This window comes from Colossoma macropomum, unplaced genomic scaffold, assembly GCF_904425465.1.
Source record: "Colossoma macropomum unplaced genomic scaffold, Colossoma_macropomum, whole genome shotgun sequence".
NCBI classification, from domain to species: domain Eukaryota; kingdom Metazoa; phylum Chordata; class Actinopteri; order Characiformes; family Serrasalmidae; genus Colossoma; species Colossoma macropomum.
In genome coordinates, this window is record NW_023494787.1 from 22,940,018 (window position 1) to 22,952,594 (window position 12,577).

Here is a 12,577-nt window from a genome sequence, read left to right on the forward strand (position 1 = left end):
TTGAGCTTTTTGCTTTTGTTTTGCTAGCCTGTGTGTCTCCACCTGTATTTGGAGAAGAGGTTGTGATTGTGTTTGTGTACAGTGTATTCCTGGCAGAAATATGCCAAGGCAGGATGTTTAAAATGACCAATGACTTTGCATCCAACTGCCAAGACATCAGCAACACCTCGCTGTGTGAGCAGACACTTGTTCAATTCAAGCTTGAGTCGTTAGTTTAGCGTTGGTGTCATCGGATGTTGGTGTCATCGGATGTTGGTGTCAGTGCATTTTCATGAGTATGAGTAAATGAACATGGTACAGGGCCGATTACTGGTAACGATGGATCCCTACTTGTTTCAAATCCTTAAAGAGAAATTCAATTTTCAATTCAATTAAATTTATACATATTTCAGTCCTGAGATGTGACCAAATACATTCTAAGCATTTTGATGTTAAACGGTACATTGTAGACACTACCAGATATCGTATTTCTTTATAGTGGTGATGATAGGAACCAGACAAGAGCCTGTCTGTATTGTGATCTTTCATTAGCTGTACATAGAACATTTAGTTCCATTCATTAAATAAAACAAAAAATGAGAAGTTGTTGTGTATTGTGCTTTGGAATGACGCGCTTACTATATAGAGCGACCGTGACTGAGAAACAGCATTGATAGTAGGTCACGTAGACTGGTCATACTGGCTGATACCTGTTCCGTTTAATAAGGTCAGTATCTGTACTGATACTGATCCAGTATATCGGATCAGTGCATCACTAAAGGACATCTTTGCCACTTAATTAAGCTTGCATGTTAAACAGCATGACAATTCCACTGAAAAGAAATTAACACACTTCCAAAGATCTCCAGGGCAATTGCATCTAGTATAACACTAGATACAAAATAACCACAAAATTATCCTACAAAGCTGTAAATATTATCATACGAAGGTTCTGGAGTTTTTCAGGGTAATACTGAATTTAGCCAAGACGCAGGTTCAGACCTCACCCATCTCCACTAGAGGGATTGGTTCATTCCTTTAGACGATGACAATGAAAGTGAAGGAAGTCCATTAGTACAGTGATGTTCTTCCTATGGACACCTCAGGGTTCCAAACCATAAAAGCAGACCATAGCATCTACATAAACCTCTAAGAGGCCTTCCATTAACTCTTCTCAAGGGACAAACACTAGTCTTTAGAGCAAGCTAAGCAATAAACTGTAATGATGATGGTACAGAATAGAGAGGGAAACTGGCCAGTGTGATTTTGTGGAGGTGGTCTTGGAACAGAGGGTATGGAGGTGTGTGTTAAAGATCTCTGCCAGGAAGGACAACAACATATCCATCGTAGCCAAGGAAACACTTCTATCTACATGAGAAGGTGACCGAGTTCAAATCCCCTCTGTCTTATTGATATAATAAGATTCTACTTGTTATTGAAGTAATAGGTAATGAGTTAAGTTCATGTGTGGGTGTGCTTATATTTGTGCGTATATACGTTCACATATGGAACAGGCTTCACTCTAAACTGCAGTTATTCTTCAGCTTCAAGTTTCAATTACATTAATGTCACACAGACAACAGTATTCAGCATTAGTTCAAAAGGAATACAGCCAATTTGGATGGTATCACTGGCCTACATTAGACATTAGGGCTCCAACTAGTCCAATTTGATTTTGATTAACTGATTAGTTTGGGTAAAATGTAGTTATTCGTTTGACAAATATTTAACATTCAACGGTTTAATAAATGTATTATTAAAGAACACAAGAAAGAAACACAAGAAGAAAACCACCAAGGGTACAACTCGAGATCTTATGAACCGCTCGTGAGGACTAATCACTGTGTAGTAATAATAAAGCAAAGCTTAATTAGTTTCTGTGCGGTAATAATAATCAAACCTGATATTTTCGACCGCACAGAAACAGCCTGAAAGCCTGATTATCAGCCATGTAAGACAAATAAATCCTGAAGCTGAACACTGCAAAACAGCACAGACCCTTTTAAGAAGATAAGTTACGTTACCTGTCCATGCAGCAAACACACCTTTTTGACGTTTGAGACAATTTGCATATCTTAAGTGACTTTCTTTAGGCACAATGCTGTCAATTTAGAAATTTAGAAATATAGAACATCCTACCATTGTTAAAGGAGTGACAAAATGACTTTGTTAGTCAACAGAATTTGACTATGTTTACATTTTCTGCAAACTGAAAACTATTGTAGAATGTTCCTGCGCTCGCTAATCTTGAATTAGTTCATTTATAACATGCAGCATCTCGAAACAAGGCTTTTCCCATACATTATTACCTACATTCATTATATTTCCTTAAAAGATGCTTTGGAGAAAAATCTAATTTACACAATTATCCACTTACACAAGACTCAGTCAATTGGTAGAGACATGCTTGGAGTTCAAACCATTTTTTTCGCTTCTTTAGGTTAGAATTGTTGTTATTGCTAACAAACACTAGAACCCAATAGTCACCAAAATAGCTCAAATCATTCCTGTAAAAACACATCAACTAAATTTCTTTTAAGGTTTTCATTTACGCTGCACAGACTCACAGAAAGTCAGACTGTTGTCTTAGCTACAACAGCAAGTCAGTACAACCTCACTGAAGACCTGGATAAGGTTTGAGCAGGGAGAAGTTTTGATGTATTTTTACAGAAACGATTTGGGCTATTTGGTTCTAGTGTTGGTTAGCAACATTAACCAAGCTTCAGTTTTACACTAAAGAAGTAAAATCTGGACTCCACACATTCTACATTTGTGGTAAATGGAAAATTGGGTAAGTGTGATTTTTTTGCCAAACTATTCCTTTAAGTTTCTTTTTATTATGAATTAATTTGTTAATTGCCATCATAATATATTGCACTATAACAGACACCAGTGTCCATCCTCAATTTTTCTACTTCAATCACAAACTTGCTAATGAATTTCCAATGACACTGATTTCAGCCATGTACACGTCATACATGATGTCATTAAATAAATGAGTAAATAAAATTGTCTCAACTTTTAACTGCTAAGCAATGAGCAAAGCAGGAAAAAATAGGGGTAAATATGAAAAAGCTGAGCACTGTGCACAGAAGGAAGTAAAGTGTCAGCACCAGCAAGAAAAAGAGGAAAAGAGCAGAGCAGTACTGTCTAGGTGCTAAACGGCTCATGTGGATGATGAGACTGGCGACAGTAAAGGCCTGTGATAAATGTAGGTGTCACTGATACGCATCGCAGGACTGACACTGACAAAGTGCCTGTTACCATCAACAGGACATCACTCTCTGACAAACCAGTCTCCAGCTCTCTCAACAATGGACTTTCAGGCTAACTAACACGGTTCAGCACAAGTCTATACTGCCTGTGTGTTTCAAAATATATCACCACTTACAGACCTGTGCTCCTAGGCATTCATCTCTCACAAAACTCCCACATTCACTCTACAGAAACTCAACAACAATCTCCACCCTCGTCATGAAAAAAGGTGACCGATGTTCAAATCACCATGTTCTGCATTGTTGGTGTAACCAAGAACAGTCTATGAACAGTCACGCCCTACATGAATGAGCGTGCATGACAAGACCCTATGAAACTGGAAGGGTTAAAGGTCTACTTGTGGAAACAGCTGCTAAGCAACATACGCACACATATGTCCAGACACATCTGCTAATCATAGGACATGGGACAAAATCACTACGTATCTAGAGTTTTCAAAGCATCCATTTCATATACAGCACTGTGTAGAAGTCAGAGGTGATCCTTCATTTATTTAATTTCCAGACAAAATGGTCATTAAGTGCAAGTTCTTCATTTTTTTTCAGTATTTAGTGTGTCCAAAATTCAGTCTTAGTAGCTGGTTGCTTTTTGTACAACTCACAACCCAAGAAAACCAAAACACACTGATTACCTGCTGCTCATAATGTGTTAGAGCAGGGGTGTACAATCTTATCCGTTAAGGTCTGGACTCTGAGGTGGTCAGTCTGAGAACACCAGCTTCTTTGTTTGATTTGCAAATTCTTCTTTTTTTGTCTATTATCTTTTCTTAGTAACAGCTTCTTGACAGCTACACATCTTTTTAGACCCATAGCGCTGAGAAACACCTGTGGATTTTTTCAGATCTGAAGCAAAAGTGGAGCTTGATTCTCTCCTTTCTCTCAAAGATGAAAGTTTAAGTACTGTTTATCTGATGATGACAGTTCTGGGGGTCTACTAGGTTTTACACAGTTGTTAGGAGCCCCATTTGTTCTACATCTTTCAATAGTTTTTTGAACTGCAGTTTTCCAAAGTTCTGTTTTCCCACTTATTTTCCCGTTATTTCCTTTTCCTTAGTCAAGTGAATTATCTTATATCTAATTACTCAGAAATATTGCCTGAAAAATGAATAACTGTTTAATTGGAAATTTGAGAAATGAAGGTTGAGATCTGATTTTTGCACAGAACTGCATGTATTTTCCCCCATGAATATTTTTTCATGATATTTCCTGCCAGCCCCCTGAGTTCAGGCCCCCTAATAACAGGGTAGGGTAAAGCAAAAGCACACACTACTCACACAAAAGAGACCAAGAGAGAGAAAAAGGAGACAGAGTAAGACTACGTTCAGTACTTTACTGCTTACAGTATAAGAATCTCTAACAATGGCATTATTAAGTGAGAGCCTCCATTAAAAATAAAATTCTCACATATCCACACACACCATTTCAGCATTATAAGATGCCAGATATACTATTAGTTTCCACCTGAGCAGGAGAAGAGAAAACTACAGAAGGAATGCTGGAATAATGAGGAAGGGTTTTTTTTACGGTCAGTTTACATTATTATTAAATACATAATATAGAGATAGATAGATACTCAAGCATACTCAGAAAAGTAGTCTCTCTCTAATGATTATAGGACAGAACCCCACAGCAATACCACTGATCTTGTGAGGCTTAAAGGAGAACTCCAGCTTTGTTCAACTAATCCCTATCAGCCACTCTATAACCCCTCATTTATGGAGGACAATATTTATGATGTGCTTCCCTTTACTCATACAAAAACTGAAAACCTGCTGACTCACAATATAAGCCAATGGGCAGCTATTGCGTTCCATGAATAAATGAAGTAAGTGACTACTAAAGTAAAGACGCACAATGACACTGGATTCATATCCATACTGGAAGATATTTGCTTTAAAAATAAATAAATAATTTTTCAGAATTGGACGGATTTATAGCTGACCAATATTTCAAAACAATATTTGATGACATTTATCTTATTCTGCAAGAGCAGAATGTTTAGGTCATGCTGGGCTACCGCGGTAATATATCAGCATTTTATTCATTTAATTCATGTTGCTTATTATTAGGCTTTTTAGCCATTAAGCACAAAAAAAACAAAAAAAAAAAACAAATAGTTCTGCTTACTTTCACTTTCCTTGAGATTTTCTTGTACACTAGGCAATCAGGCAGCCTATGAAAACGCCACCCACACAGTACACTTTTAACATATTACCACCAATTCTTCCTTCTGGAACACAAGTGACAATTTTTGAAAGCATGAATCATAGAGATTTATAACATAATTCACAAATATCTTCTAATGAACTCATTACTCTATAAAAAACGTTTCACACCAAAGTTTTATGACTGATTTCAGCAACTGGCCATTAGCTTCTATTGTAAGCGTTTTATAGCAAACGGTGCTTCTGATCTTTTCGAAGCACAGGGAAATTCTTGTCTGGGAAAATCAACCACACGCTGCAGCAGACGGAGATCAGGTCAAAAACACTGGAAGATGGCTTTAATGGAACAGTGAAACTAGCTCAACTATAACTATATTCTAGGTCATAAAAAAAAATGTGATGACTTGCTTGTTTACCTTTGTGGCACTGGAAAAAAAAGAGAAAAAACTCAAATTTTCAAATTTGACAGGATAAATATTCAGAATAATAGTAAGCATTAAATGTGTAATCAGGGAATGTAACTGCTGCTTAATTCAAAGGTTTGGATTTTTAAATACAAGCTGCTATAGGTCTAAACTTTCTCCTAGAAGATTTAACATAATTATAAGAGGCTTCCTCTAGATCCTAATACCACTCCACCACCCTGTGTGTACATTCACTCCCAAATTTGCATAATGGTCAAGCCTCATAGTTACTGCACACCTCCTCTAACAGACTTCTGTTCTATCCATCTTTCTTTCTTACCCTCCCTGTGCCACCATATATTCTCATATTACACAGTCATTCAGTTCCTTTCTTCTTTCCAGTCCCTTGCTGTGGGCTCCAATAATAAAGCCCTGGAAATCGTTCACTTGCACAGATCTCTCCGTCTTTTCCCTTGATGTTCACTGGAAAAGGCTGAGGCCTACACAGGAAAACGAGGAGGCCGCAGCAACTTTAAAAGTCACAAGAACGTCCAGTGAGTAAGAGCTCCTCCCACCAAAAAAAAAAAAAAATTCAAACCAAACAAATCCACTCAGTGCCAGGCTGACGTGAGCTGAGTGTTTTCCGTTATTGAAATTCCTGAGCTTCGGTTAGGCTGAGCTCACGGAAACCGTTGACAGTGACAGTTAATATTCTAAAAGGGGAAGCTGAACAGTGCAGGCACTCTAGCAGGTTTTGAAACTCAACCATAAACCAGTGCTGTAGACAAGAGTCCTCTGTGAACAGTTGGGCTAATCAGTGGATGTCTTACAAGCTCTGTGGACCTTCTGCAGTAAAAATGTGTTAACAAGTATCTAGCAGGCCTGCTGAGCCGCTTGCCCTAAACATTCAAAAACATAACAAAAGGTAATGCTAACGTAACATTTTAAACTAATATCATTACATTATTGAACATTTTAAACCAACCTGTGCTGGCAAATTTACTAAGGTTTTGCGCCATCTCAAACTATTTTGCCATTGAAAAATGAATGTTATAATCTACTAAACAGGCGCAATGGAGCTTTAGTGTCCATAATAAGAAAAAAGGGGCAGTTACTGCTATTTCGTGCTTTTGCCTCATTGCAATTACAAGTGCAAAATACTTTTACAATGAAGATTACAATGAAGCACCTACTCCCATTTTCAAAGGCTGATAGTAAATACTGACTGTGTGCTACTGAACTGCGAAAAGTTTGTCTTATTTTTGATGCTAACACAGCTTCCATTGTTTGTGCTCCGGGACATAGAAAATAGGGTTTTTCAAATATATTTATAAATATTTGATGGAGAAAAAACACAACACACACACGTAAACACCTGCCATAGCACATTGATCTAAATTTGATGGAGAAACCAAAACAGAAGAGCAGGTTTTACGAGTGTTAACTGCCAAACAATATCACAGTTATCCTTACCGATACTGATATCAGGCATCGGGCCGATATCATGCTCATTTACTCATACGTGGCTTCATAAAAATGCACTGACATCAACATCCCAAACCAGCTGACACCATGTGACGTAAGCTGAGTGCACACTGCTGCGCTAGCGAACGAACGACTCAACCTGGGAGTGAAGGAGGCTCTGTTCACACAACAAAGTGTTACTGACTACATGGTGGTTGGACACAAAGTCGTTGATCACTTTGAATATTCTGCCTTGGCAAATTCCCACCAGGAATACACAGTGCAATTTTAGCCCATTTAACACACACACAAACAATCACAACTGCTTTCCCTATATGGGTGGAGACACACAGGCTCGCAAAACAGAGGCAAAAAAGTTGCCAATTCCTACCAAAGTTCCTTTTTGCCGACTTTATTCTGTTTGACTGAATATACACATGGGGTATAAACATTAATACAGGTCTTTTTTGTTAAATAGGGAAAAAAACAAGAAAAAACAAAAAAACAAGGAAAACAGATCATATTGTCCTACCACGTACACCCATCCTGCTTTTAGCTTCAGTGCACAGTGTTAACTGAGCTGCTCAGTTTCTCAGCACGTCTGCTCAGTACTCGGTGCAACAGTGTTGTTTTGAATGAAACAGCTTTATTTGAAGTTGTTCATTGATACTGTCTTAAATCACAGTGTATGTCTCATCTTAGAAGACATTCAACTACAGTCAAACCAGCCAAACAAAAGACTCAAAGAGGATGTACATCACAAAACATGTGCGTTACGCATTATGTGGATGCAACAGCCTTAAATGTGAATCCTACTGTCACTGCACTAGAGAGACTGTTTTTGAGACAGATGAGGACCAAAACTATGAAACTTACTTTACTCACAGCCGTACAGAAGCACTTTTCTGATATTGAACAAAACCATCTCAACTGCGGCATTTCTCGAACCAAGGTAACTAATGTAGCATAGCTAATACACTTCACTTAAAATCAGCTAGATTTTAATGATTTAACTGTTAAGATACACTTCACTTACTTACACTAACTACTTAATTCTAAGTAGGTTATGGTTATGAAAGGGCATCAGACTTTGTATCGGTGAGTAACTAAAAAACGTACTGGTATTTAGTCTGAAAAAAAAAAAATGGTATCAATGCATCACTAGTTATCCTATGATGCACTGCACATAGCTAAGAGCTCACACTCAATACCATGCAGTTCCCCAACAGGCCTTTGTATCTTGTTTGGACAGTTATCACCTGTGCCTTTGTATCAGTGAGCCCTCTGTGCACAAATGTGCTGCACTATTTTGGTTCAGTGGGGGGCAAAGAGTCTTCGATTGGGTGGGTTACGTTTATTTATAGAGAACACAACTGCAGAACCACAGATGCTTATGGTGTATGGTGTAGTGTGGTGTGGGGTGTGTGTGTGTGTGTGTGTGTGTTAGCATATGGTGAGGCAGCAGTATCCACACTGTGAAAAAGCTTTACTCTTCCATTTTGCTTAAACTGATCAATACCAGAAGCTTTGAGTGGTGGCAGCCATTTTAGATGAAATAATCTGAAGCAGCAGCTCCACTCTGGCACAGAGTCATGAACACTTCCTTCAGGAAGATTAGCAGTGCTAACTGGTAGGCAGGGAGAGGTGAGAAATTGAAGAACTTCAGCAGCTGAGCCCTGCTTCACTGACCAATCACGAAAGAGATCATAGAAGGACTTGCATTAACAGCCAACAATTAAAACTGGTGTTTAATGGGCTGATCACTCAGCCAAAGTGAACTCTTATGTAGATCAACAGCTCATGATATTTTAGTTTGTGTGTACATTTTATATATATATATGATTGTGACGCTGTTGCCTCACAGCAAGAAGGGCCTGGGATCGATTCCCGGGCAGGCGACCAGGGTCCTTTCTGTGTGGAGTCTACATGTTCTTCCCGCGTCCGTGTGGGTTTTCTCCCCGACAGTCCGAAGACATGCAGTCAGGCAAACTGGAGATGCTAAACTGCCCCTAGGTGAGAATGTGTGTGTGAATGTATATATGTCTGTTTGTCTGCCCTGCGATGGACAGGCGACCTGTCCAGGGTTTTTCCTGCCTTCCGCCCAATGACCACTAGGACAGCCTCCAGCTCCCCCAGCACAATATATATAAGACATACGTAATACATCGCATTAATACTATCATATTACATAACTGAATAATGTTGAATATCTTTAACAACACTAAATTATTAAGCTAAAACATCTGTGCATTAAATTTACTGATTAAATATTACGAGTATGATGTTCAAACTGTAGATTACTACTTTCAAAGCCTAACTACCACACCCAATAAAGCTTGTGTAGGACAGTCTTCATTTTTTATCCAAAAGTAGTCAGTATTTGCTGCTGCGTACTTTATGTATGATGCAGGATGTTGGTCAGGACAGGCGGTAAAGGGGTGTGGTAGAGGGTCAGACGGCTGCTCATGAACTGAATGCTCACAGCTGAATAGACTCAGTGGGAGCATGGGTGAGGCAGCGGCTTATTTTAACCCCACAAGTGTGAATTATCAGTGTGAAAAGTCTCTCTGGACAAGTGTCCTTGGAGACACACCTCTGACGAATGTAAAACCATGGTTAACATGTCCCAATCACACAGTGTACAACCAGGAATGCGTTCCTATCCAGAATGCATTCTTATGGGTCAAGGATGAAAGATAACAAGAAAGTCACTATCTCTACTAATATCCGACACTACTCTCCTGTCATTTTTCCTATTTTAGGCACAGAAAATGTCCCATTTTAAAGTAAAAATGGGAGGGTTAAAAGGCATTTTTCAGAATATAAAGTTAGATATAGAGAAAACCATCATGAAACAATTTTGAAATAATGAAGTACACTTCCTGTTTACTGAGAAGATGTAATATCTGCAGTTTCTAAGCAACAGAGAAACCATATATAAAAAGGAACTATTTCTGAAGGAATAGCAAGAGGTAAATTAGGTGTAGATTACAGACACAATGCCGACAATACTTGTGATATATTCTGAAAAACAAAGTCATTTGCTTCTAAAGCCTTTCGGAATTCCCAATAAACAAATAAATAAACAAAATTAAATAAAATAAAAACTGTAAAAAAACGTTTTGACCGCTCCTTACCTGATATGTGACTGGACACATCGCTTTTGGGTTCACATTTTGGAAGGGAGCCATCTAGAGAACATAAACAGAAAGAAAACAAACTTTTACATCCAAATCACATGTAAATTGAAATTCTTAATTGAAACACATTCTAATTAAAGTAACTGGTTATTGCCGGTTACTGACTGGTCATTTTTTTGTCCATCACCATATGGTACATGCCCTGCATTTCTCTAGCCGTTATGCCTCTGTGTGGACACCACAGCACAAGACCCAAGCTATGGTAAGCACAAACACACTCTTAGCTACTCTTAGCCGAGTTCCACTGACCCCAAAAACGTGTGGGTGGTGACACAGAACTTGTGTCTGCGCACCAGTCACTGCACTAATCCCTCAGATGTAATGACCTCTAATCACACTTTAACTTCTCCACCGCCAGACACCAAAGGAACACCATGGAAAAAGAGAGGGAACAAGAAAAAAAAAAAGATCCTTGTGGACACTGCATGTACTGCTGATTACAAGCAAAATGCAGGACACGTGAGGGTCGCATTAGAGACAAGAGTGTGTGTGTGTGTGCTCTGACTGAGCTGTGGAGAAGGTTGGGGCTTTTTTCTTGCCAGGCTAAACAAACAGATGCTTTTCCTAGCAGGCATCAAAGTGCATAGACAGAAAGCCGGCTCTGATCACAGGTCAAGAAAGCTGCTGCGTCTCCCCCCCCCTTGCGTTTCCCCCTGCCTTAATTTCTCCTTGCTTAGTTCTTCCTCTCTACTTTCATTACCTTAGAACAGTTTTTAATCTGGCATGCCAGGGCTCACTCACTCATGGTGTTGCTTAATTTACAAAATCTACAAGAACTACAAGGCCCACGTTCATGAGAAAATAGAGGCACAAGAGATAAAACAGCCAATCGAGTTGAGTGCAGACAAAAGAATGTTCAGATTTCGTTTGTATGGGCAAAATATTGTATATGCTCAATATGTCATAGGTAACATTTTGTTAGTTAAAGTAATTAAACAGGTGAAGGATAACATCTTGCTATATCAACAGCACACAGTGTCAAAAGAAAGGATAAAGGAAAGTTTATCCAGTCCAAAACATGTGGAATGTTGTTTGAAAAAACACTAGTTAGCAGAATTCACTTTCATTTTACTATTACTAGTCCTTTTTTAAATGCCTGACCTAACGATGACTAAAGTTATCGCTATCTGGTTTTGTTTGGCACTTTGGACACTTTGGGTGACGGTGGACCAGTTTAGGTCAGTTTTGGAGAAAATTCAGATTCAAAACATGATGATGTGGTTTAGGTCAGGTCTGGGCATAAGTTTGTCGGGCTGAGGTTGGGTTAAGACTTAATACTTTCCTGTTGTGGACTGTGTCTTGTTGGACTCAGACAGAACGTATTTAGGTAGAGCAATCCCGTGTAAAACCATGCTTCCTAGAAGGTTTCACGCTAATTGCATGGGTGCGCTCTAGACAAAAGTCACATCTGGGCTGAAGGAGTGACACGGATGAGCTCAGATGATCCCTGAGGCACTGGCTTGCAGGTGGGGGAGGGGAGCAGAAGGCAGAATACTGACAGATAAGGGTCTCTCCCTCTCATCACATAAAGGGATCTGAGGCCTTCAGAAATCCCCCTACCTCTCCACTGAGATGCTCATTATCAGACAAACCCTCCTCCTTCTCCTCCTACACACACACCCACACCCACACACACACACACATCTGCACCACAGTGATGTCGCAGCAAGTCACACTCCACAGTCCTGACAAAGAGGGGGCAGGACAGGCAAACCTGAGCCCACCATGAAAGAAACGAGATGCACAGATAGAGAAACAGAAAGAAAGAATGTCAAGAATTCCAAGGGAGAACTGCAGCTTCTTTAGATTCCACAAATGGAATTTTCCCCCTGCGTCTCATTCTCTCCTGATGTTCCACGGCAACTGGAGAAGCCAAACAGAGAGCAAGCCTGAGAAACTGGAGACCAAACAGAAACACCCTGGACATGCAATCATATTTAACTTCTAAACTGTGCTAATTTCCATTTATATGTTTATAAATTAGGTCTAAGCAAATCTCCAATACTATCACATAAAACACACACATACAAAAAAATCCACACATACAACCAATTCAAGAAAATAAATGATCAAAAGAGAATGATTACAAG

General features: G+C 39.1%; 1 protein-coding gene across 5 annotated transcripts in view; it reads right to left on the bottom strand.

Annotated features, from left to right (window-relative positions):
• Positions 1 to 12,577, bottom strand: part of trioa (trio Rho guanine nucleotide exchange factor a) — a 111,891-nt gene that overhangs the window by 83,477 nt on the left and 15,837 nt on the right. For all 5 annotated transcript variants that reach the window (XM_036566483.1, XM_036566481.1, XM_036566484.1 and 2 more), the window contains exon 2: positions 10,425 to 10,478. In XM_036566483.1, coding sequence (XP_036422376.1) covers positions 10,425 to 10,478 — 54 coding nt within the window. The remainder of the gene's footprint in view (positions 1 to 10,424; positions 10,479 to 12,577) is intronic.